The following is a 21,095-nucleotide window of genomic DNA, read 5'->3' as shown; positions in this document are numbered from 1 at the left end:
TCTCATTCCGCCGGCGGCCCCGCCCCCTTCCTCCTCGTGGGCTCGGCGGGCGAGCGAGCGAAGTAGGCGGGGGGGGGCGGTCACGTGGGAGAGAGGCAAGATGGCGGCCGGCGGGCTGTCTGCGAGGTAGGGGGCGGCGGGGCGCGCGCGGCGGTCGGCGGGGCCGCGGAGGGGAGGGGGCGGCTGAGGGGGGGACCGAGGCCCGCCGGAGCCCCGACTCTCGCCCGCTCCGCCCGCCCTGGAGCTTTGGGTGAGGGTCTTGCGGGCCTGAGGGGAGAGGGGGGAACCCAAGCGAAGCCCCCTCCGGCTCCGGCCTTTATGGCTCTTCGTTCGAGGCAGCGTACTTTATTTGTCGTAATTTATTTGAATGATAAGTCGCCCAGGCCCAGTGGACTCCAAATTACACCTTCCTCCTCCCCCTTTTCCCTTCCAACAACAACCCTGTGAGGTGGGCCAGGCTCAGAGGGAAGGCGTGGCTTTGGTGCCTAAGGCAGGACTCGAACTTAGATCTTTGGGTTTCCAGTCCGTCTCCTAATGGAATAACCCCGTCCCCTGGAAGGAAAGGAATAATTCCCATTTGAGTAGGAAGAGGCGGGAATATTAAATATATTTGCCTTCTTGAGCTGCCCAAATAGATCTCCGTGTGGGTCTCCCATCTTGTTCACCGAATTTTTGACTTGCATTAAATGCACCTGGTATTAGTTTATAATTTGCAATAAATTGAGCGTGGCATGATTTGAACACTAATTATGACCTACTTGTATGCTCAAAGAGGCAGGATGACATCATAATTGTTCTGGCTGTGTATTCTGTACACATTTGTGCTATTTGACCTCAGGGCTGGCTGTAAGCCAAGGGCTTATATACCTGTCCAGTATCTGCTGTGCTTCAATGGTTAGATGGCCTAGAAGATATTGGTATTTGCGCATAGATCTTTTTAACATTTATATTTCACTGTGTTTTATTAATCTAGATGAAATGTTAATATATATTGCTAGTCCATGTATAATATGCCATACACTAAATAAATCATGTACGGTTCCCCTTGATGCTTCTCAAAGTTGACTCAGTGAAGTGTTCATCCCAGGACATGAGAAACTGTCCACTGGTTGTGTTGGATTGATTCTGTGAGGTGGGCTGGGCTGAGAGACAAGCACTGGCTCCGAGTCCCCCAGCCTGGCTTTCATGTCCAAGGCAGAATTTGAACTTGAGTCTGGTTCTGGAATCAGCAGAATTGCTGACCCCATACCATTCCAGACAAGTGGCTGTCCAGTTTGGTAGGGTTGCATAGAGAAAATAGTTCCGTGTGCTTTTAAAATACGTTTTAAGGAAGGCATGTCTTATTTTAAGGAGCAGCAGAGAACTGTGGACCATTCTTTTGGGAAGATCAGCTTTGAGAGAACCGGTAAGCAATGTTGGTTTAGGCTGTTTCTTTTGAAACCACTGTAGTTTGGTGTTAATAAATAGAGGGAGGCTTCTTTAAAAGAATCTCTGCTTGTGGACTTCAACTTCCAAAATTCCTCAAGTCTTAAAGCTGGAAAGATTGTACAACGCTGCTCGTTCCATCTATCTTGCTTTGTGAAACTAAGTAAACAGTTTTTAAGTTTGCAATTTAGAGGAACCTCTGTATTCACCATCCTTTTGTCCTAATTTAGGCACAGATCGCAGAAGAGTTGAATAAACACTGGCAGAGATTGCTTGAAGGACTTCGTTACTACAAACCACCCAGGTACGGTAACCGGATGCTGGATATCCAGCACAGTACTCAAGTTAGGAAAAGCTTGGAGAAACAGTGGGTTTTTCTGATCATCAACGTGCTTCCTCCTTTTAGAAATTCATTTAGACTGAAATTTTAGCATTTGTATTACCCTCCCCTCGTCTTATTTAGACGAACCCTTAAGGCTTAGGAACTGGTTCTTAGGCTTGGTTAAAGAGATAAGCAGGCCCTCAGACTTGGTTTTCTCTGGATGTTCTTTCTGAATTTTGTCATCTCTGTGTTAAGTCTGGATCCAACTTGCTGGAAAGGTAAGAATATTGGAGAATTACGGCTTTTGTCCTTGGCTCACTGAGTGGTAACTATGTCTGGCTGTAACTGAAAATTGGATTCGAATTGCAGAGTTTTACTTAAATCAATTGTCCAATCCAAACAAATTAAACTGAATAACTGTTTCTTTATGTGTAGTTCCAGTTCAGCAGAAATAGTGAAAGCTGACAAAAACGTGCCTGCTTCATTGAAGGAACTGGGACTCCGAGTCAGCAAGTTTTTGGTAAATTCTTTCAAGTCGCTTTGCTTCTTTGCCTCTGCCTGTTTCAGGGCGGGGGTGGGAGAAAATACCAGAACTGGAGAGAAATTGGTTTTCCCCAGTTTTAACTCTTTGAGTGAGGTTTGTTTCTGGGACTTTTGAAGTTTAACCGAGATGCTTTGCAGATTTTGGAAGCAGCACTGAAAATTAGGCATTCTTCTGTTCTTCGTTGGCCTTTCCCTCTCTCCCAAAATCATGTAATGTAGTCAAAGGTTTGTCTGCCATTGCAGGGCTTGGATGAAGAGCAAAGCGTGCAGCTCTTACAGTGTTACCTTCAGGAGGACTACAGAGGGACTAGAGACTCGCTAAAGGTGGGTAATGACACACCGACTCTTATCTCTTCTCCAGAATTTCTTTTGACAAGTGTGCCTCTTGAAGGCTAGGACTTCATGCAGTGAGTTCTCACTGTGATGGCTGTAAGGTTGCATTTCCTCTTGGGGCTGAGGCCCGCCTTGGAGGTACCAGCCATAAATGCTAATATTCATGGGAATTTTAGTCCCATCTTAGGCACGAAACCTAGTTGGGTGACTTTGGGCCAATCACCAGGAGACTTATGAAAGAAAGCAACTGGGTGATTTGGGGCCAGTCCCTCCTCCTCAGTCCAACTCTCGTCACGGGGCGGGGGGGGGGGAAGGAGGAGGAAGCGATATTAGCTATGTTCACCTCTTTGACCTATTTATAAAAACAACAGATGGGATAAAAACAAACACAAAGGCAGGCATGCTGTGTATTCCTTGACGATTGTAGCTGGATGGGAACGTACCTTTCTCGTTTGCACGTGTCTCTGGCCAGGCCTTGACTGTTTGTGACTGATTCCTTGCCTTCCTTTTTGTTTCTAGACCGTGCTGCAAGATGAGAGGCAGAGCCAGACCCTGCTACTAAAGGTGAGCTTCCCCTAGACCCTGCAGGGATGACCATTTTCATGATTGATTGTACCATCCCCATGGTTGCGTGATCACAATTCAAGCGCCTGGCCAGTGGCTCGTATTTATGACGGTTAAGGTTGTCCCGGGGTCTCCCGATCCCCATCTGTAACCTTCCCAGCCAGCTTCCAAAAGGCAAACTCGACGGGGGAAGCCAGATTCGCTTAACGGTGGCAAAAAGGTCACAAAATGAGGCAGAACTCACAACAACTAGCTTGCTTAACAACTGGGGAATTCAGGGAACAGACTGCGGGGAAGTAAATACGAAGGTGCAAAGACTGCCGCTGTGATAAAGAGAACAAAATATCTTTACAGATTGCTGATTACTACTACGAGGAAAGGTTTTGTATTCTTCGGTGTGTACTTCACATCCTCACTTTCTTCCAGGATGAGAGGCACCCTTACATGGTACGTATTGATTCTTCCTACAAGCACCGAATGCAGTCGAAGTACAGGTAGCCTCATTTAGTGACTTGGCAGTTTTGACAGTGGTAAAAAAGCAAATCCACAACCCCTCATCCCATTTGCGGGTTGGCAAAGCTAAGGAAAGCTGAGGTTGGATCATAATCACAGTCACAGTTTCACTGAGCGACTCCTTTGCTTAACAAATGAGTTGCTGGGCCTAGCTGTGGTCACTAAATGAAGGGCTCCCAGTGGAAGGCTATAATCTGAGTCCACAGAGCTGTTGGCATTCCCAAAAGCCCTTCGTGATCTTTGAAAGGGACGAAATTGTAAACTGTTAAGGAAACAGAAAATACATGTTTATTTATTGGTTTTATTTCATGTTTATTTTGGGTCAACTCAAGGAAACATGCATACCTAATGTGCCTGCCGTGTTATCCAGAATAACAACCCTGTGAGGTGGGCTGGGCTGAGAAAGAGAGAGAGTCACCAAAGCAGCTTTCATGCCTAAAGGAAGACTGGAACTCGCAAGGTTCTAGCCGAGCACCTCAGATAGTGGACCAAACTGGCTCTCGTTAATTATGAAACACGTAGCTGATAATCGTATTCAATCTCTATTGAATTGTATGTGAAATTATCTTTGAATCCTTCTGATTTTCTAGTGTAAACAAATCACTGTTAAAAAAAATGGCACACAAGTACAAAACGAATGAAACAGTCTCTTAATTTTTATTTTTATTTTAACCTTGGTTTTGCTACGAAGGTCCCGTATTCACAGTGTATGGAAAAATTGGATAAGGAACTGGTTCCTAATTATCGGAAGCAGTTTGAAGAGCTGTATAAAGCAGAAGTGCCTACATGGGAGACACATGGAAGTCTAATGGTATGTTTTTTTCCCCACTGATAACTTTCATAAACCCAACCTCGAACTGAGGAGAAATTTCCTGACAGAACAGTTAACCAGTGGAACAGCTTGCCTCCAGAAATTGTGGGTGCTCCATCACTTTTAAGAAGAGACCGGGCAGCCATCTGTCAGGGTCCCCTGCTTGAGCAGGGGGTTGGACTGGAAGACCTCCAAGGTCCCTTCCGGCTCTTATTCTGTAGTTCAGCTGGTCCCAGAAGGAAACATCCTTGTGAGAAAGAGAAGTCTTTTCTCCCCTGTTGTCAGTGTGCGTCTTTAACCACCTGGCACACCTGCTTTTTGCACACAGACGGAGCGGCACGTCTCTCGCTGGTTTGTGCAGTGCCTCCGCGAACAGTCCATGTTGCTGGAAATCATCTTCCTTTACTATGCCTACTTTGAGATGACCCCGGAGGAGCTGCTGACGTTTGCCAAACTGTTCAAGGAACAGGGGTTCGGCTCTCGGCAGACCAACAGGCACCTGGTTGATGAAAGCATGGATCCCCTGGTGGATCGGATTGGGTGAGTGAGTGCCACACGCCGGGCCTCGTAAACGGTGACGTGCCACAGATCACGCTAGGTAAATTTATGTAAGTCTGTGCATGGAAGGAGAACAGCTGCCAGTAGATCTCTCAACCATCGCATTTGGGACCAGCGTGTACGTTTTTTCTTTTGCCTCACTTTTTTTTTCCTTTTTGGATTTTGTATTTTAGCTTTGGAAATGAAAATGATCAAGGAAACAAAATGAGCCAAGGAAGGGTTTGTTTGAGAGGTGGCTCTTTCTCTGCGGTTCTGATTTCTTCTTCCTCCATAAATATTCCTTCTAGGTATTTCAGTTCTCTAATTCTAGTGGAAGGCATGGAAATTGATTCTTTACACGAACGATTGTTGGACGACAGGAAGGAGGAGCATAAATTTGCCGGTAACGGACAAATCCGCCAGGTAAATCCCTAGCAAATCTGTGATCGCTCAGTGTTCATATTTTTACCTCACCACGCAAAATCTTTCAAGAAAACATTAGTTCACCCATTTCTTCCCCACAGGAAATGGACCGCCTGCTGCTGACCCTCGGGGACATTCCCCATCACGCCCCCGTCCTCCTGGCCTGGGCCTTGCTCCGCCACACGCTGAGCCCCGATGGGTCAAGCGGGGTGATCCGGCGGATGGGAAGCGCTGCGATCCAAATGAACGTCTTTCAGTACTTGACAAAGCTGCTCCGGGCCATAAGCTGTGAAGGAAATGTGAGTCTCCAGCCCAGAAGAAATCTATAATATTTCATAGCTTAAAGAGCTGAGAGATCCCCAGGCCCCTCTTTTTTTTTTACCTTGAAATTCTGTCCAGATCTCACCACACAATTCCATCTTCTCTCATCCAAGGGAAAGAAGTAGATTAAATGTGGTTTCCCAGTGAAGAAGAATAGTAATGCTTGTAAGCAACCACCACTGGGGCTGGCAACTCAGTTGTTAAACCAAGCAGTCACTGGGTGAAACTGCAGCTGCTAATGACCTTAGTTCTGGGGTTGGTTTCATAAAGTTACTTTTTCACCACTGTTGTAACTGTGAACAGTTGCTAAATGAGGTGGTCGCTAAGCAAGGACTAACCTGTCTTAACAACTATGGCAAGGAAGGTCGTAAAATGGGGACTGTATTTCCGTTGCTTTGGCTGTGAGACGCTCTTTATTTTCAGTGTATTTCCAGCACGGCCTGCATGTGCATCTACGGCCTGCTCTCCTTCGTGCTGACTTCCCTGGAGCTGCAGACGCTCGGCAATCAGCAGGTACAACCCGAGGGCTTAGGGTGGAGAGGGTGGCCCTGCCTAAATCGGGGTGGTGGTGGTGGAAGGGGGGTCCAACCTTGGCAACTTTACCAGCCAGCCAGCCAGTTTGAAATCAGTTTTGCCCGTTCCTTTTTCACAGAGAACTGCAGTTATATGGAGAGTGCGAAGTATTCTTTAGCCTGGAGGAACCTCTAACTGTAGTTTCTTAGGAAATGGGTTTAAATCTTTTTAGGACATTGACATCAAGGGCACCAAATATAATGTGAGTTTCTCTGTCCCTCCCTCTTTCTCTCCCTTCCCATTTATTTTCTCAAGGACATAATTGACACGGCCTGTGAAGTTTTGGCAGCTTCAAGCATTCCTCCCTTGTTCTGGAAAACGGTGAGCTTGCTCTGGAAGGGACAGTTCATTTGTGTTTTCTTTCGAGTCTCTTTTTTCTGAAAAGTTGGCATTGATTTAAAACATGCCTTCAAGATAAAATGGTTGAGAAAGGCTACTTTTTATCGGGAAATTTTGGGGGAAATGGGGATAAAAAATAGCCCTCCATAGTAAACACTGTCTCTTTCTCTGTTTTGTCCTTTTAAAAAAAAAGAGAAAAGGAATACAAAAAGAAAGTATACGTAGGTACATACAGTTTTGGTTTTCTCTCTGTATGCTCGCTTATGGAAAAGTCGTAAGTTAAGGACAACCAGCAGATAAAATGAGATCCTTACCTTTTTTTAAAAGGCCAGTATTTGAAAGTAGAGTAGTAGATCCATTTCACAGCAAAGCTGGTGCAAGAACATGTTGCAAAACAATGTCTGTTTTTGACAACAACTGTTTTCTGCATCTCATCCCAGGAACCCACAGCAGGTCTGGGCATTATTTTGGACAGCGTCTGTGGCATGTTTCCACACCTGCTCTCTCCTCTTCTTCAGTTACTTACCGCGCTTGTTTCAGACAAATCGACGGCAAAAAAGGTACCTATGAAAGTTGGAGAGAAATCAGTAGCTGTAGCTATCGGGGTCCTTTAAGGAGACCCTTTTAAGTCTCTCAGAAATCGCACAGTGGTTAGAGTGCAGCATTGTTAAGCTCTGCCCGTAGCCTGCAGTTCTATCCCCCCTGCAAGCCCCCTTTTTCATGGCCCATCTTTTGATTCCTTTCAACTTGCCTCTCTTCCTTCTCTCTCTCCCCTCTCTGAAGGTTTACACCTTTTTGGACAAGATGTCATTCTACATCGAGCTTTATAAGCACAAACCAGCAGACGTCATCTCTCATGAAGACGGGACCCTCTGGAGGAGGCAGACCCCCAAATTGCTGTACCCCCTTGGTAAGAGATGGACCGGCGCCCTCTGCCCCTCCTTCAGACCTTGGACCCCGCGGTTCAATCTTCTCTATCATCATTAAAATCCGCCTTCTGCTGCCTGGCCAAATGGACGCATCCGAAACTAGCCAGCTGGTCCTCTTCTTAACCTACCAACAGATTGCCCAGTCTTGTTTTGTTGAGATGTCCTACTTGCCCCAAAACACTGCTTTTTTAAAAAAAATTCTGCTTCCTTCCCCCCACCCTTTCAGGGGCAGGTCAGACCAACCTTAGGATCCCTCAAGGGACGATCGGGCAGGTGATGCTGGATGACCGAGCCTATTTGGTACGCTGGGAATATTCTTACAGCAGTTGGACCCTCTTCACCTGCGAAATTGAGATGCTGTTGCATGTGGTGTCCACGGCTGGTGAGTTTCCAGGACTTGGAGGAGCTGTTGGGAGACGGCCTTGGGGACTGGCCTTGGGGACTTGGGAGCTGAAGGGTGTTTGGTTGGAAGATAAAAGCATAAACTTTCATTTTTACCCTTTCGTTTCCTGTACTCTGCAAATAATTCTGTTTATAAGATAACTGTATGGCACATTGGTTTAATGGAAGTACTGTACTTCAAAATGCTTCCGTTACATACCGTCGGTATGTAATACATAGTACGTGGGTCCTTGTTTTGTTTTTTTCTTTCCTTATTTGGGTGTTGCAGTTTTGCTTTCAAAGGACCTGGGTTTACGGCAGAAAAGAGCCATGTCAAACTGGAACTCTCTTTTCCAGACGTCATCCAGCATTGCCAGAGAGTTAAGCCCATCATCGATCTGGTTCACAAAGTCATCAGCACCGATGTGTCGATTGCAGACTGCCTTCTGCCCATCACCTCCCGCATCTACATGCTGCTGCAAAGGTAAGATCTTGGGTGCCCTTTGGAATTTTTGCCTTCTTTAGATTTAACCTTCACCTGTTTTGCTCTGAGATCACCACATTTTGTCCCCCCGCCAGGTTAACCACCGTGATTTCTCCCCCGGTGGAGATTATAGCCTCCTGTGTCAAATGCTTAACAGTCCTGGCTTCCCGGATGCCTGCCAAGGTAAGAGACCGTCGGCCCTTTTTGTTCTGTCAGTGTCACTTGGCTGATGCCAAGATACTGGAGGGACCGTCTCACCCCACCGGGATTGGCTCGTCCCACTTGTGTTGTCAGAAAAGGCACAAGGAGGGTCTCATCAGCCCGATTATTCCGGCTGGCGGGGCCCAGGAGGAGGGCCTTCTCTGCTGTGGCCCCCGCCCTCTGGAACATTCTTCCTCCCTGATGTGAGGTTGGCCCCGACCCTCCTGTCCTTTCGCAAGGGCCTAAAGACCTGGTTCTGCCCCTTGGCCTGGGACCCCAGTGGGGGTGGTTGATCGAGTAACAGCAGATCCCAGCTCCTCCCCACTCTGCCCCCACCCTCCCCACGTGCCTTTGGTTTTACTGCTTTTTTATGTTTTAACTGTATTTAACAGTAAGCTGCCCCAGAGTTATCCTGTGGTAAGATGGGCGGTGAATAAATTTTATAAATAATAAATCATAAAGGAACATTCCTAACTTTTCTTCCTAGGTCTGGACTGATCTTCATCATACAGGCTTTTTACCTTTTGTGGCAAATCCGGTTTCTAATATGAGTCACATGATCAGGTAATTTGCCATATGATAGTTCTCGACTTACAACTATTTGTTTCAGTGGCCATTTGAAGTTACAGTGGCATTGAAAAAGGGACACGACCGGTTTTCTCACTTAGTGACCATCGCAGCATCCCTCTATTGCTCTCTATTTATATCCAAGTGACTTGGCAGTGATGGTGTGGCTGTTCCTGGTGGTCCCTTGATTAGGCTGCTGGCTTGTTTGTTTGAGTTGGTAGTTCCTTGACTGGGGTATTGTAAACAATAGGGCCAGCCACAGAGCTCGACACACACACACACACACACACACACACACACACACACACAGCCTTCTAGCACTGACACTAGAGCATTTCACAGCCTGCTAACTCTTGGGGTCTCTCTCTCTCTCTCTCTCCCCAGTGCAGAGGGAATGAATGCTGGAGGCTACGGGAATCTGCTGATGGGCATTGAGCAGCCTCAAGGCGAATACAGCGTCACAATCTCCTTCCTGAATTTAGTCATGACTTTGGTCCGGGTAGGTGCTGAGAGAGAGAAAGCCTCTGATCCCTTTTGGTACCCTGCGGTCAGAATAACTTAAGTTTCTGCTGCTTAACTTTCGTCTGGGCGATCGAGTGATGGAGTATCCTGTTTAACTCCCCGGTCTGTTTTTGCTCAGGGGCAGCTGGGCAGCACCCAGAGCCAGGGCCTGGTGCCGTGCATCGTCTTTGTCCTGAAGGAGATGCTGCCAAATTACCACAAGTGGCGCTACAGCTCCCATGGAGTGAGAGAAAAAATAGGTAAGCAGGACTTCCCCAAAGGGACAGAAACTTAGCCTGTAGCTTTTTGGACTCTTTCTTGGTATTAGTAGGTTTCCTGTGAGGGTCTCAAGGGCAGAAAATTCTGCAAAGTTTTCCAGGTCATCAAGGACAGTATAGCTGGCTGGGGAATTCTGGGAGTTGAAGTCTACCCCTCTTAAAGTGGCTAAGGTTGAGAAACAGTCCTGGGAGGACAGCTGAGCTGACTCGCCAGGTACGTTCCCTCCGTTAAGGAATTCCCATGCTTTGCAGATTGAGTTTGGAATTTTGCCTCTTGGCGGGCACTCTTACAAAATGGCTCCTGGAAAACTGGCTGTCTGTAACTGAGCCGTGGTTCTCTAGCTCTTCTTTAAAAAGTGAGCTGGGAGCAAAATCTCACAATTCCGTTCCGACTCCCTTCTGAAAAACGCTCCACTTTCTTCCTTTTTTCAGGATATCTTATCCTCCAGCTGATCCATGCGATTTTGAATCTGTGCCCTGAAATGGATCCTCGTAGCAGGTAAGGCCGGCTTTTTCCGCCACACTATATCCTAGATGCGTTAATTTTGAGGCCTTTTCATCCTTAATCCACTGTGCCTACAGCTTTATTCCTCCTTCCTGCTGCCTGCCAGTAAATTCACACTCCATTCTTACCTTTATGCTAAGCTTCTAGTCCTCCTGGAGGACTAGAATAAAGCAGGCATCTTTGAATTCAAGAGGTGAGGTTGAAGCTCATCCAGACGTTTCTCCCATGGGAAGTTGAGGTTTCTCTTTTTGTTTTTCAGCAATGCCCCCAGTCTTCAGTCCCTTTGCATCTTCAGCCTGGCCAATACAGAAGCGGGCCAGGCGGTCATCAGCATCATGGGCATTGGGGTGGACACCATTGATATGGTGATGGCCAGCCAGTCCTGCAGGTGAGTGCCTACATTTTCTTAGTTTGAGCACTCTTGGCATTCTGAAGGGGCCTGCATTCTTAAATTCTTGGTGTTGGATCTATTTTCTAAAGCACCCGAGGGCAGGATAAGAAGTGAAACAGATGGGATCTTACCGCAGAGAGATCCAGTCTAGAATTCAGGAGAATTCTATTAATTCTACAATTAATCAGTGGAACGGCCTCCCTCCAGAAGTTGTGGGTGCTCCTTCACTGGAAGTTTTTAAGAAGAGACTGGGCAGCGATTTTGTCTGAAATGGTATAGGGTCTCCTGCCTTGTGTAGGGGGTTGGACTAGAAGACCTCCAACCCTATTAATTCTGACCTGGCTCTGCCAACTGGTCTGGGGATTGAAGTGTGCCGTGCAGTCTTACGGGAAGGTGCTTCCTCTGCCTTTTTTGCAACTCCACAAAAAAGTTGTAAAATCTTACATAAAATGGGCAGGCTCCATGACAGTTGTAACGCAGTGATGTCTTTGGGATGTTTTACGACCATTACAACTTAATGAGCGTCATGAGCAGACTTAGGAGGGGTTTTAACGCGGTTCTTCCTGCTGCCAACCCAGCGATGGGGAGTCTCAGGGCCAGCTGCTCGTCCAGACGGTGAAACTGGCCTTCTCTGTCACCAACAACGTCATCCGGCTGAAGCCGCCCTCCAGCGTTGTGTCCCCTCTGGAGCACGCCCTGACTCAGCACGGTAGGTCCTTCCTACGTGAACCGCTTGCACTTAACACGCAGAATCTGCATTCGTTTTCAGCCGGCCGAGCAAAGGCTTTTGGATCCTGCTTATCCTGTGCAGAAAATCAATTGTGTGACTTTACTCTCTGTGCTTCTCTGCCCTCCCAAACCAGGGGCCCACCAGAACAATCTGGTTGCTGTCTTGGCCAAATACATCTACCATAAACACGACCCGGCCTTGCCACGGCTGGCCATCCAGCTGCTGAAGCGGCTGGCGACGGTAAGAAGCGTCCTCGTTTTCCTTCCGACACCCTTCGTGGCTTCCCTTGATCCAAGTCGGGGAGCGGGGCTTCCAGTGGCTTCTGGGTCTTCCCTTGCCCAGTTACATTTGATCGGTGGTGGTGCATCAGACTTAAATGGGAACCTCTGATTGTACAATTGGTTGTAGGAAAAGAGCGGGCAGCTCTGCTGGCTGGGGAATTTGGGGAGTCATAAATTTGCTAAGGTTGACGAGCATGGCATTAGAAAAAATCTGCGGGGCAGTGTGCCCTTTCTGTGTTGGGGGGGCACACTGTACATGGCCTCTCTGCCCTTCCTTCCTTCCTTCCTTCCTCATCTCTCCTCCTTCCCCCCCTCCCCCGCTTAGGTGGCTCCCATGTCAGTGTACGCCTGCCTTGGCAGCGATGCCTCTGCCATCCGTGACGCCTTCCTGACCCGCCTGCAGAGCAGAATCGAGGACATGCGCATCAAAGTCATGATCCTCGACTTCCTCACGGTGGCCGTGGAAACCCAGCCCGGCCTGATCGAATTGTTTCTTAACCTGGAGGTGAAGGACGGGAGCGATGGCTGCAAGGTAAGGGACCGTGCTGGATTGGAGGTGGTTTTTAATGCCGGCTTCATTTCAGCTTTTGTGGCCCACTTCAGGAGCTGGGTCTGTTCCCTTTCCTTTCTAGGAGTTCAGCTTAGGGCAGTGGAGCTGCCTCCACGTGGTCCTGGAGCTGATGGGCTCCCAGCGGCAGGAGCGCTACTGGTGCCCCCCCCTGCTGCAGCGGGCCACCATTGCCTTCCTCCACGCCCTGTGGCAGGACCGCCGAGACAGCGCCATGCTTGTCCTCCGGAACAAGTGAGTGGACTGCGCTCTCTCCCTCCTCCTCCTCCTCCTCCTCCTCAAACTGCCAGCTTTGTTAGTTGATCAAAATACAAAACTCAGAAGTCCAAAGAAAAATGAAAAAGAGGAGAATGTGGAACAGGGGAAAAAAACCACTGCAGTTTTTTTGTGTTTCTAGGCCAAAGTTTTGGGGAAACTTAACCAACCCGTTATTTGGAACTCTTCCTCCACCGTCCGAAACATCTGAGGTAAGGAAACCTCTGGGAAAATAAAACTCACTTTTTTGTGTGTGCTGCAAGAAAACTTTCTAGAGACATCCAGTCTGGAATTGGGTGGGGCCATAGACGCAGGTTTTTTATGGCTGAAAAAGATACCCCTGGCTAGATAAAGCAGCATTCTGCAGAAGAATCTCTAACGTACAGATAGTCCTTGACTTACAACAGTTCATTTAGTGGCCACTCAAAGTTACAACAGCCCCGAAAAAGGGGGTTTGGGTCCTTTCAGAGTGGGACAGAGTTAGTCCCCCATGGTCACTCTGAACCTGTGGCTTCCTTTGCCTCTGGGTCAGGAATGTCCTTGATGTAAAGCAGGAAAAAGGTTGCAAAGCATTCCTGAGTGGCTGGAAGTTTCAGCGCTCTGTTTAATGTATGACTGCCAGAAATTGCAAGTAGAAAAGCGACACAATCAGCATTTTCCTTTCTATGTTTGCAGCTCAGTGTCTTGGAAACCTGTGCCCTGATAATTAAAATAATTTGCCTGGAGATTTATTCAGTGGTCAAGTAAGTGATGTTATTAGATTTTTGGTGAAGAAGAAATTCAGCCTAGGAAGGGGGTTCCCTGGTCCTTTCAGATGTTAGAATGGAGAATTGAGAACAAGCTTCCATCTTGTTCCTCTCAGAATAACCGAGCTGGAAGGGACCTTGGAAGTCATCTAGTCCAACCCCCTGCTCAGGCAGGAAACCCTACCCCATGTCAGACAAAACGTCTTAAAAACCTCCAGTGATGGCGCACCCACCACGTCTGCAATGCTCCACTCAACCTTTTTTCAGCCCTCTTTTGAGCCACCCAAGCAAGGACCTTCGTCACGTTTGCTAGCCAAGTTCCCTTTCAGCTTTCTTGTGCAGATTCGCACCTAGACTCTTGCTCCCCTTCTGGTTGACGCAGTCGGAATGCTCCCGCTTGTAATGTGAGTCCTTTTTCAAGGGGGAAATCCTCTAACTCTGCCTTGGTGGACCACAGGGGGTCGCTGGACCAGTCCCTGAAGGACACGCTCAAGAGGTTTTCGGCGGAAAAGCGCTTCGCTTACTGGTCGGGCTACGTGAAATCCCTGGCCTTCCACGTGGCCGAGACGGAGGGCAGCGGCTGCACCTCCCTGACCGAGTACCAGCTGCTGATCTCAGCCTGGCGAATGCTGCTCGTGGTCTCCACCAGCCACGTAAGTGATTCGCTTAGCAGCTGTGGCGAGCCAGGCTTTTCAAGGCCCAGGATCCTAATATTACTTCTGATCAGAGGCTCCGATTATCAGACACCTGCAGGCTTCCAGATATCGATATCTACGAATTTATGTTGGGGTTATATACCAGAGAGAGGGGTCGCCGCTTTACCCGTTTTAAATCCCAAACTGGTCTTTCTCAGGCTGACATCGTGAACTTGACCAGCTCGGAGATCCAGCAGCTGTTTCTGGACGTCTTGAGTGGGACCAAGGCTTTGGTAAGAATTTGCATTTTAAAAACCTAGCGTGGTTCAGCCGTGCTGGGTTTTGAATGTGGCTTTGGGCTTCTGCAGTTGCCTAAGTGCAAAAGATCTGGGGGGTGATCTTGGAGGGCTTACCTCTCTTCGGCGCATCAGTTCTGAGGCTCCAGCTCAGCAGTCAGCAGAACTATGAATGCAGGTGGTTTAGTGACCGTTCAGAGTTACAAGGGCGCTGAAAAAAGCGATTGATGAGCATTTTTCACAGTTACAACACCTCCAGCATTCCCCGTGGTCATGTGATCAAAATTCAGACGCTCGGCCAGTGATTCTTTTTAAATTTAGTGCACTGTTATTAGGTGATTTAAAGTCTCGACTGTTTCAGTTGGAGCTCCTGGACCTGGGTGGCCAACAGATTTAAAATAATAGCAATAGTTTCATAGCGAAAGGCATTCCTTGAAAACAAAATCTCTCCGTAGCTGCTGGTTCCCACTTCCGTGTGCTGCCTGCAGCTGGGATCCATGCTGTGCACCCTCCTGTTAATTCTGCTGCGACAGTGGAGGAGGTAGGTCCTTTGGGGGGAAAAGCAACCCCCCCCCCCCGAGTTTTGCATGCAGAATATCTCAGATTCGGTCCAGAGACTTTGCAGCAGGACTGAGAATACCTGAAGTCCCCGGACGCCTTGCCAGTTAGGAACAGGGAAGCCCCAGCAGTTGTGCTCTGCCGCGGTTCTGCGGGTGAGGAAGTTTGGGAAATTCAGGCCTTGAATTAATTTACTTACTTAATCGGCCAGTCAGTCTCTCTCAGTCCACCTCGCCTCACAGGGTTCTTTTTGTGGGGAAAACGGGAGAAGGAAAGTGTGTTGGGTACGTTTGCCAGCATGAATTAATTGATAAAAATAGTTAAGGCAGGTTACATACAAATAGAACAACGCAATCAGCTCCATCTCCATTTGTGGTCTCCAGGTGCACCGTCCCTAATCGATGGGACCGTAACATCCCCCTGCCTTCCTGTCCTGCCGGGCCAGGTGCCTGTGACGCTTAAAAAGCCCCCCTGTGGGTGTTATTTGGGAGCCCTTCTGAGGGGCCCAGAGCTCTTGCCCACCCCAAAACCTGCTCCCCGGAGTGATCCCCCCAATCAGAAGCTGCCACCGAAGCCGTCAGAACTCCTTTGTAGTTCTAACCCTTTCTGCTTTTTCTCCCTGCTTTCAGCAAGTTGGGCTCGGCGGACGAAATCATAAACTCCTTGACGCAGATCCTGGACGGGGTGCTTCAGGCTGACCAGCAGATGATGGAGAAGACCAAAGCCAAGGTCTTCTCTGCCCTCGTCACCGTCCTGCAGATGAAGGAAACTAAAGGTCAGCTGGGGACAGTTGAGGCCTCGTCCGAGTTCTGGGTTTGAGCCGCAGTTGAAAAATTGGAGGGAGGGGAACATGTAGGGCTGCCTGCCTTGGAGGCCGGGCCCAATGCTCTCTCCCTCCACTCCCAGCCAGCGAAATCCCTCACTACTCGCAGCTGGTGCTGAGCGTGTGTGAGACCCTCCAGGAAGAATTCATTGCTCTCTTCGATCATACCCGGCACTGCCTGACCGCGGGGGATGCCCGGGAGGACAAAGACAGCATGGACACGGACGACGCCTCCCGACACAAGCAGAAGGACCAGCGAGACGGGGCAAGTGATCCCCCCCCTTACCTGGCCAGCGGGTGTTTTTAGCATCCTCGGGGAGCGGAGAAATAGGATAAGGCAGGAAGGCAGGCCTCCTTTTGCCCCTCGGATGCTTTGAGATGGTCCTTCGCTTGCTTGCTTGCGGAAGGGAGACCTCCAAGTCTCTGGCAAGAAGCGTCGCAGTGTTAATTATTGCTGTTTGTTTATTTGGATCCCTCCTTTATTACTGTGTCGGTATTTCAAGGCAGTGAACGTGACTCCTTCCTCTGTCTGTTCTCCCCACAATAGCGACCCTGTCAGGTGGGCCGGGCTGAGAGAGAGGGACTGGCCCAAAGTCACCCAGCCGGCCTTCATTCCTAAGATGACTTAGGCACGAAACTCACCCACTCCTGGTTCCTGGAGAGAAAGAAGCCCCCTCCCTCCCTCCATTTTACACCCCTGCTGCTTCCCTGGTGGCTTTCCGCAGCCCAGGCCCAGAATAAGGTGGGCTCAAGCATCCCCCTGCCTCTTTCCCTTCCCCCTCTCCCTCCAGGTGTGCGTGCTGGGCCTTCACTTGGCCAAGGAGCTGTGTGAAGTGGATGAAGAGGGGGACTGCTGGCTGCAGGTGACGCGGACCCTCCCCTTGCTGCCCACCCTCTGCAGCGCCTTGGAGATCAGCTTGAGGCTGAAGCAGAATTTGCACTTCACGGAAGCGTCGCTCCACCTGCTGCTCACCTTGGCCAAGACTCAGCAGGTGAGGAGCCCAGGCAGCAGCGCAGGCTGAAGAGGGCCGGTTGACAGCCAGGCTGGCCTAGATTTGCGCCCAGTAGAAATCGCTGGGCTGGGCTCACTCGACTGGCCACGTGATGGTTTCTGGGCTCAGCCAGAGCTTGTTGTGTGTGTGTGTGTGTTGAAATTTGCCCCATGGGGCACCCCAGCCCCTGAGTTTCTCTGCTTTGCCCCCGCTCTTTTAGGGAGCAGCCGCGGTGGCCACAGCTGGCATCCTTCACAGCATCTGCCTGCCTCTCCTGAGCGTCTACCAGCTGAGCAGTAATGGAGTGGGGCAGGTGAGTGGCTCCCCACAAACGCCCCTGGAGAAGTTCAGGCTCCCGGGAAAGCCGGCTTGTTTCTGGCTTAAGGGTTTGACCGTGATTGTGTGTGCAGGCCCCCGTTTCCTCTCGGCGGTCTCTGGACGGCCCGTCGTGGCCCGGGGTCTATCGCCTGGCCATATCGCTGATGGAGCGCCTGCTGAAGACCCTCCGCTACAACTTCCTGACCGATGCCCTGGACTTCGTGGGTGTCCATCAGGAGAGGATCCTCCAGGTGGGCTTCTCTGCGGCCTGCGACTTCGAAGGAGAACCAATGGGGGGGAATTTGGAAGACCGGCTGCCGGAACCTCTTCTTTCTGTGGGGGGAGGGAGGGGACGGTTGTCCTGACGAGGCGTCCGAGGGAAGAAGCAGAGCACCCCGGGGGCCCCTCCGTCTTTATTCTCAGCCCCTTCCCCCTGGGGAGCCCCAGGCGCCAGGAGGGGCTTTCAGAGTTGTGCGCTTTCTGCCTGCAGTGCTTGAATGCCGTCCGGACGGTGCAGAGCCTGGCCTGCCTGGAAGAAGCCGACCACACGGTGGGCTTCCTCCTCCAGCTGTCCAACTTTGTGAAGGAGTGGCACTTCCAGCTGCCCCAGCTGCTGGGGGACGTCCAGGTGCGTAGCAGAACCTTCCTCCTCGCCGGGCAGGGCGTGGGCCTGGCGCCCGTGGCTGAGATGCCCGGGGAAGCTGGGTGCATGAGCAGCCCTCTTGAGCCCAGGGCTAAAGCCGAGTGGTTTTTTTTTTAAAATTCCATCTTGGTTTTTATGGACTGCTAGCATTTCACGTTGACCGGAAAGGGTTACAGTTAGTTACAACCGCAGCGATCTGCTTGACCACTGTGGCAAAAAAGGTCGTAAAATGAGGCCCAGCTCACTTTAACTGCTTTGCTTAGCAAGAAAAAAATTGGCGATCCATTCTGGTCGTGACTGAAGGACCACCTGTGTTTTCCCCGCTTTCTCCTCGTTTCAGGTCAATTTGTGCTACTTGTGCCAGGCCTGCACTTCGCTGCTCCACAGTCGCAAAATGCTTCAGCATTACTTGCAGGTAAATGGCCGAGCCCACCTGGATGCCAGCCCCGTTTGGTCCGCCTGGGGTCTCCCCTCACTCGGCTTTCTTTCCAGGCCAAGAACGGCGAGTCCCTCCCCTCGGCCGTCCTCCCTCGCCTCCAGAGAGCCCCGCAGACGTCAGCCAAGCCAACCGGCCCCGAGTCGGAGGCGGCGGAGCAGAAGGCGCTGAGCACCGTCCAGTACAGCCTGCTGAAAATCCTCAGCAAGTGTCTCGCGGCCTTGCGCCACTTCACCCCGGACATCTGCCAGATCCTTCTCGACCAGGTAGAGGAGCCAAAAGCCTCCCAGAGAGAGAGATGCTTTTTCACGAGGCACCAAACAGTTTGTACTCTCAGGGGTGCCCCAAAGGTGCTTCTCCCAGGAGGCAACTACTGGACTTCCTTGTTTTTCCTTGAAGACCTTTCGCTTCTCTTCCAGGGAGCTTCCTCAGCTCTGACCAGATGGTGGGGAATGAAAGGATTGATATTCCCCGCAGACAGCCACATTCCCCACCATCCGGTCAGAACTGAAGAAGCTCCTTGGACGAGAAGCAAAAGGTCTTCAAGGAAAAGCAAGGAAGTCCAGTAGTTGCCTCTTGAAAAACCACCTTTGGGGCAACCCTGACCTGGAGGGCTGAGCATCTCCAGAGACGTCGCTCTCACGAATGTCCCGGGAGGACATTGCAGGAGCCAGGCTGAGTCGGTCTGCGGAGCCAGAGGCTCATTTATGTCTTCCAAGCATCCGTGCTGGGTTGGTTCTCTTGTTCAGGCGATGGGGTGTGCATTTTGATTCTGCCTTCCGTTGCAGTCCCTGGACCTGGCCGAGTACAACATCCTTTTCATGCTGAGCTTTACGACTCCCGCCTTTGACTCGGAGGTGCCGCCCTCTTTTGGGACCCTGCTGGCCACCGTCAACGTGGCCCTGAACATGTTAGGGGAGGTAAGAGTTCAGCGGGGCTTGTGCAGAGCGGAGAGGCAAGCTCAGGCTGGAAGTTACAGTGGCACTGAGAAAAATGGCTCGCCACTTCTTCATCTTGAGTTCTAATACCGCTTTTCTTTCCCCCCAAAGCTGGATAAGAAGAAGGAGCCCTTCACTCTGGCTGCAGGGCCCTCCCCCCAGCAGGAAGAGAACAAGACGCTCAAGTAGGTCCCTCGGGGTTTTGACCACCTTTGAAAAAAGGAACTGGATTTTTTAAAGGTGTTTGCTGTGAGCTTTCAAGTAACTTCTCCAGCAAATGCGGTTCCTCGGCACAGTCCTCTCCCTGTTAGCCCATGCTGGTTCGGAGGTGGGGAAATCTGTAGCCCCCTTATGACTTGTGGACTTCGACTCCCAGAATTCCTGAGCCGGCAGGGCCAGAGTTCCCCACCCCTGGGCTAGTGCTTTTCAGCGGGTCAACAAACCACGTCTTTGTTCCAGGCCTCTCCTGATGTTTACGATGGAAAACTGCTTCTACCTGCTCATCTCTCAGGCGGTTCGGTACTTGAAGGATCCGGCGGTGCACTCGCGAGATAAACAGCGCATGAAACAGGAGCTCAGCTCAGAGCTGGTATGGGCCGCCCTTGCTCCGTGGGGTACCCGGTCTAGAGCAGGGGTCCCCATCCCCCAGGCTGCAGCCTGGCACCTGGCCACACGAGTTCCACTTGCGCGAGCGGAGGGCGCACCTGCCCGCCGCTCGTGCAGATGGAGCTGCACGCCAAGACAACCAGCCGGCTTTCATGCCTAAGGCGGGACTAGAACTCACTGGCTCCTGGTGATTGGCTCGAAGTCACCCAGCCGGCTTTCTTGGCGAAAGCGGAACTAGAATTCACCATCTCCTGGTTTCTAGAGCAGCCTCTTAACCACTGCTGTAACACGTCCTCCAGAAGGAATGACCTGATCCTGTGTTCCCTTCTCAGAGCACGCTGCTCTCCAGCCTGTCTCGCTATTTCCGCCGTGGTGGTCCTTCCTCGCCTGCCGGGGGCCTTCTCCCCCCTCCACAGGGAAAACCCCCCTCCAAGCTGGGGCTGGAAGGCCAGGAGCCCCTCTTCCAGCTGGTGCAGGCCTTTGTCAGACACGTGCAAAGATAGACGCCACCCGTCCCAGCTCAAGACGATTCCCCCTCCAGTTCGCCTCCGTGAATCCTGGGAGCTCCACCGTCCGGGCAGCATCGGCTGGTCCCTGCCAGCAAAGGACCCTGCCTGTGGGCAAATCCCCCAAACCATTGTGTTACAAGTAAATCTGGCTTGGCCTCCATAAGCCTGTCCCTTATTTTTCTAGCTTACGTACAGCCCAGGATGGAAAGCAGACGGAGAGAGCTTGACTATCCCCTCTTGAGAAGAATATTGGGCATTAATCTCATAGCTCAAGGACGGTTTTGTGGTGGAGCTTTGCCAGCCAAGTGCAGAGACGCCCCACCCCACCCCACCCCTGCTCTCCATGGTGCCAGCGGGATGTCTCTGCTGTTCCTAGGGCACAAGAGATATTTTTATAAAGGCCTTTATCCTCTTTCCAGACAGGATCGGAATTCCATTGCTTGAGTCTCCCTTTTTGTACGTTTCCTATTTATATTGATTAAACGTGTTTCTAAGCAATGCTGGGACTCCAACCTCTTGAATTTTCTCAAAGCAGCCCCGTTCGTTTTCCGCTTTCGGAGGACCTTTTTTTTGGAAGGAATAAAGCAGCGTGTAAAACTGTTGGAAGAACTCAAGAGAAGCCTCTGATACTTCGGCTTCCGCACTGACTTAATGTAAACCCCCAAACCTACAAAAAATTCTGCAACTGTCTGATTAAATGTCTGGAATAAAGCATGCTTTGCTTTGGGTAGAGGTGGAAATGCAGGAACTCCTCAAATTACGACAGCAACAGCCTATCGCCCCCAGCAATCTGGGTCCTCATTTTACTGACTTAACCTGC

At 50.4% G+C, this 21,095-nt stretch overlaps 1 protein-coding gene across 1 annotated transcript; it reads left to right on the top strand.

Moving 5' to 3' along the window:
• Positions 1-92: 92 nt before the first annotated feature.
• NUP188 (nucleoporin 188) lies at positions 93-20,773 on the top strand. Its single transcript, XM_081339920.1, has 44 exons — positions 93-126; positions 1,351-1,405; positions 1,656-1,729; positions 2,183-2,267; positions 2,534-2,614; positions 3,143-3,187; positions 3,542-3,634; positions 4,392-4,511; positions 4,840-5,051; positions 5,357-5,471; positions 5,573-5,770; positions 6,216-6,305; positions 6,621-6,686; positions 7,145-7,264; positions 7,488-7,614; positions 7,860-8,015; positions 8,372-8,498; positions 8,594-8,681; positions 9,187-9,263; positions 9,651-9,765; positions 9,907-10,027; positions 10,478-10,544; positions 10,810-10,938; positions 11,520-11,650; positions 11,805-11,911; positions 12,278-12,484; positions 12,585-12,754; positions 12,918-12,987; positions 13,451-13,518; positions 13,979-14,174; positions 14,375-14,449; positions 14,908-14,993; positions 15,640-15,785; positions 15,917-16,098; positions 16,625-16,825; positions 17,046-17,138; positions 17,236-17,394; positions 17,634-17,771; positions 18,127-18,201; positions 18,279-18,488; positions 19,011-19,142; positions 19,272-19,345; positions 19,620-19,749; positions 20,099-20,773. The coding sequence occupies exons 1-44, from the start codon at positions 101-103 to the stop codon at positions 20,267-20,269; spliced, it is 5,208 nt and encodes a 1,735-aa protein (XP_081196046.1). The 5' UTR covers positions 93-100; the 3' UTR covers positions 20,270-20,773.
• Positions 20,774-21,095: the final 322 nt, after the last annotated feature.

Source organism: Vipera berus, assembly GCF_964194415.1.
Source record: "Vipera berus genome assembly, chromosome: 15".
Taxonomy (NCBI): Eukaryota; Metazoa; Chordata; class Lepidosauria; order Squamata; family Viperidae; genus Vipera; species Vipera berus.
Note: the sequence above shows the minus strand (reverse complement) of the source record. Positions and strands in the feature narration are given on the sequence as shown.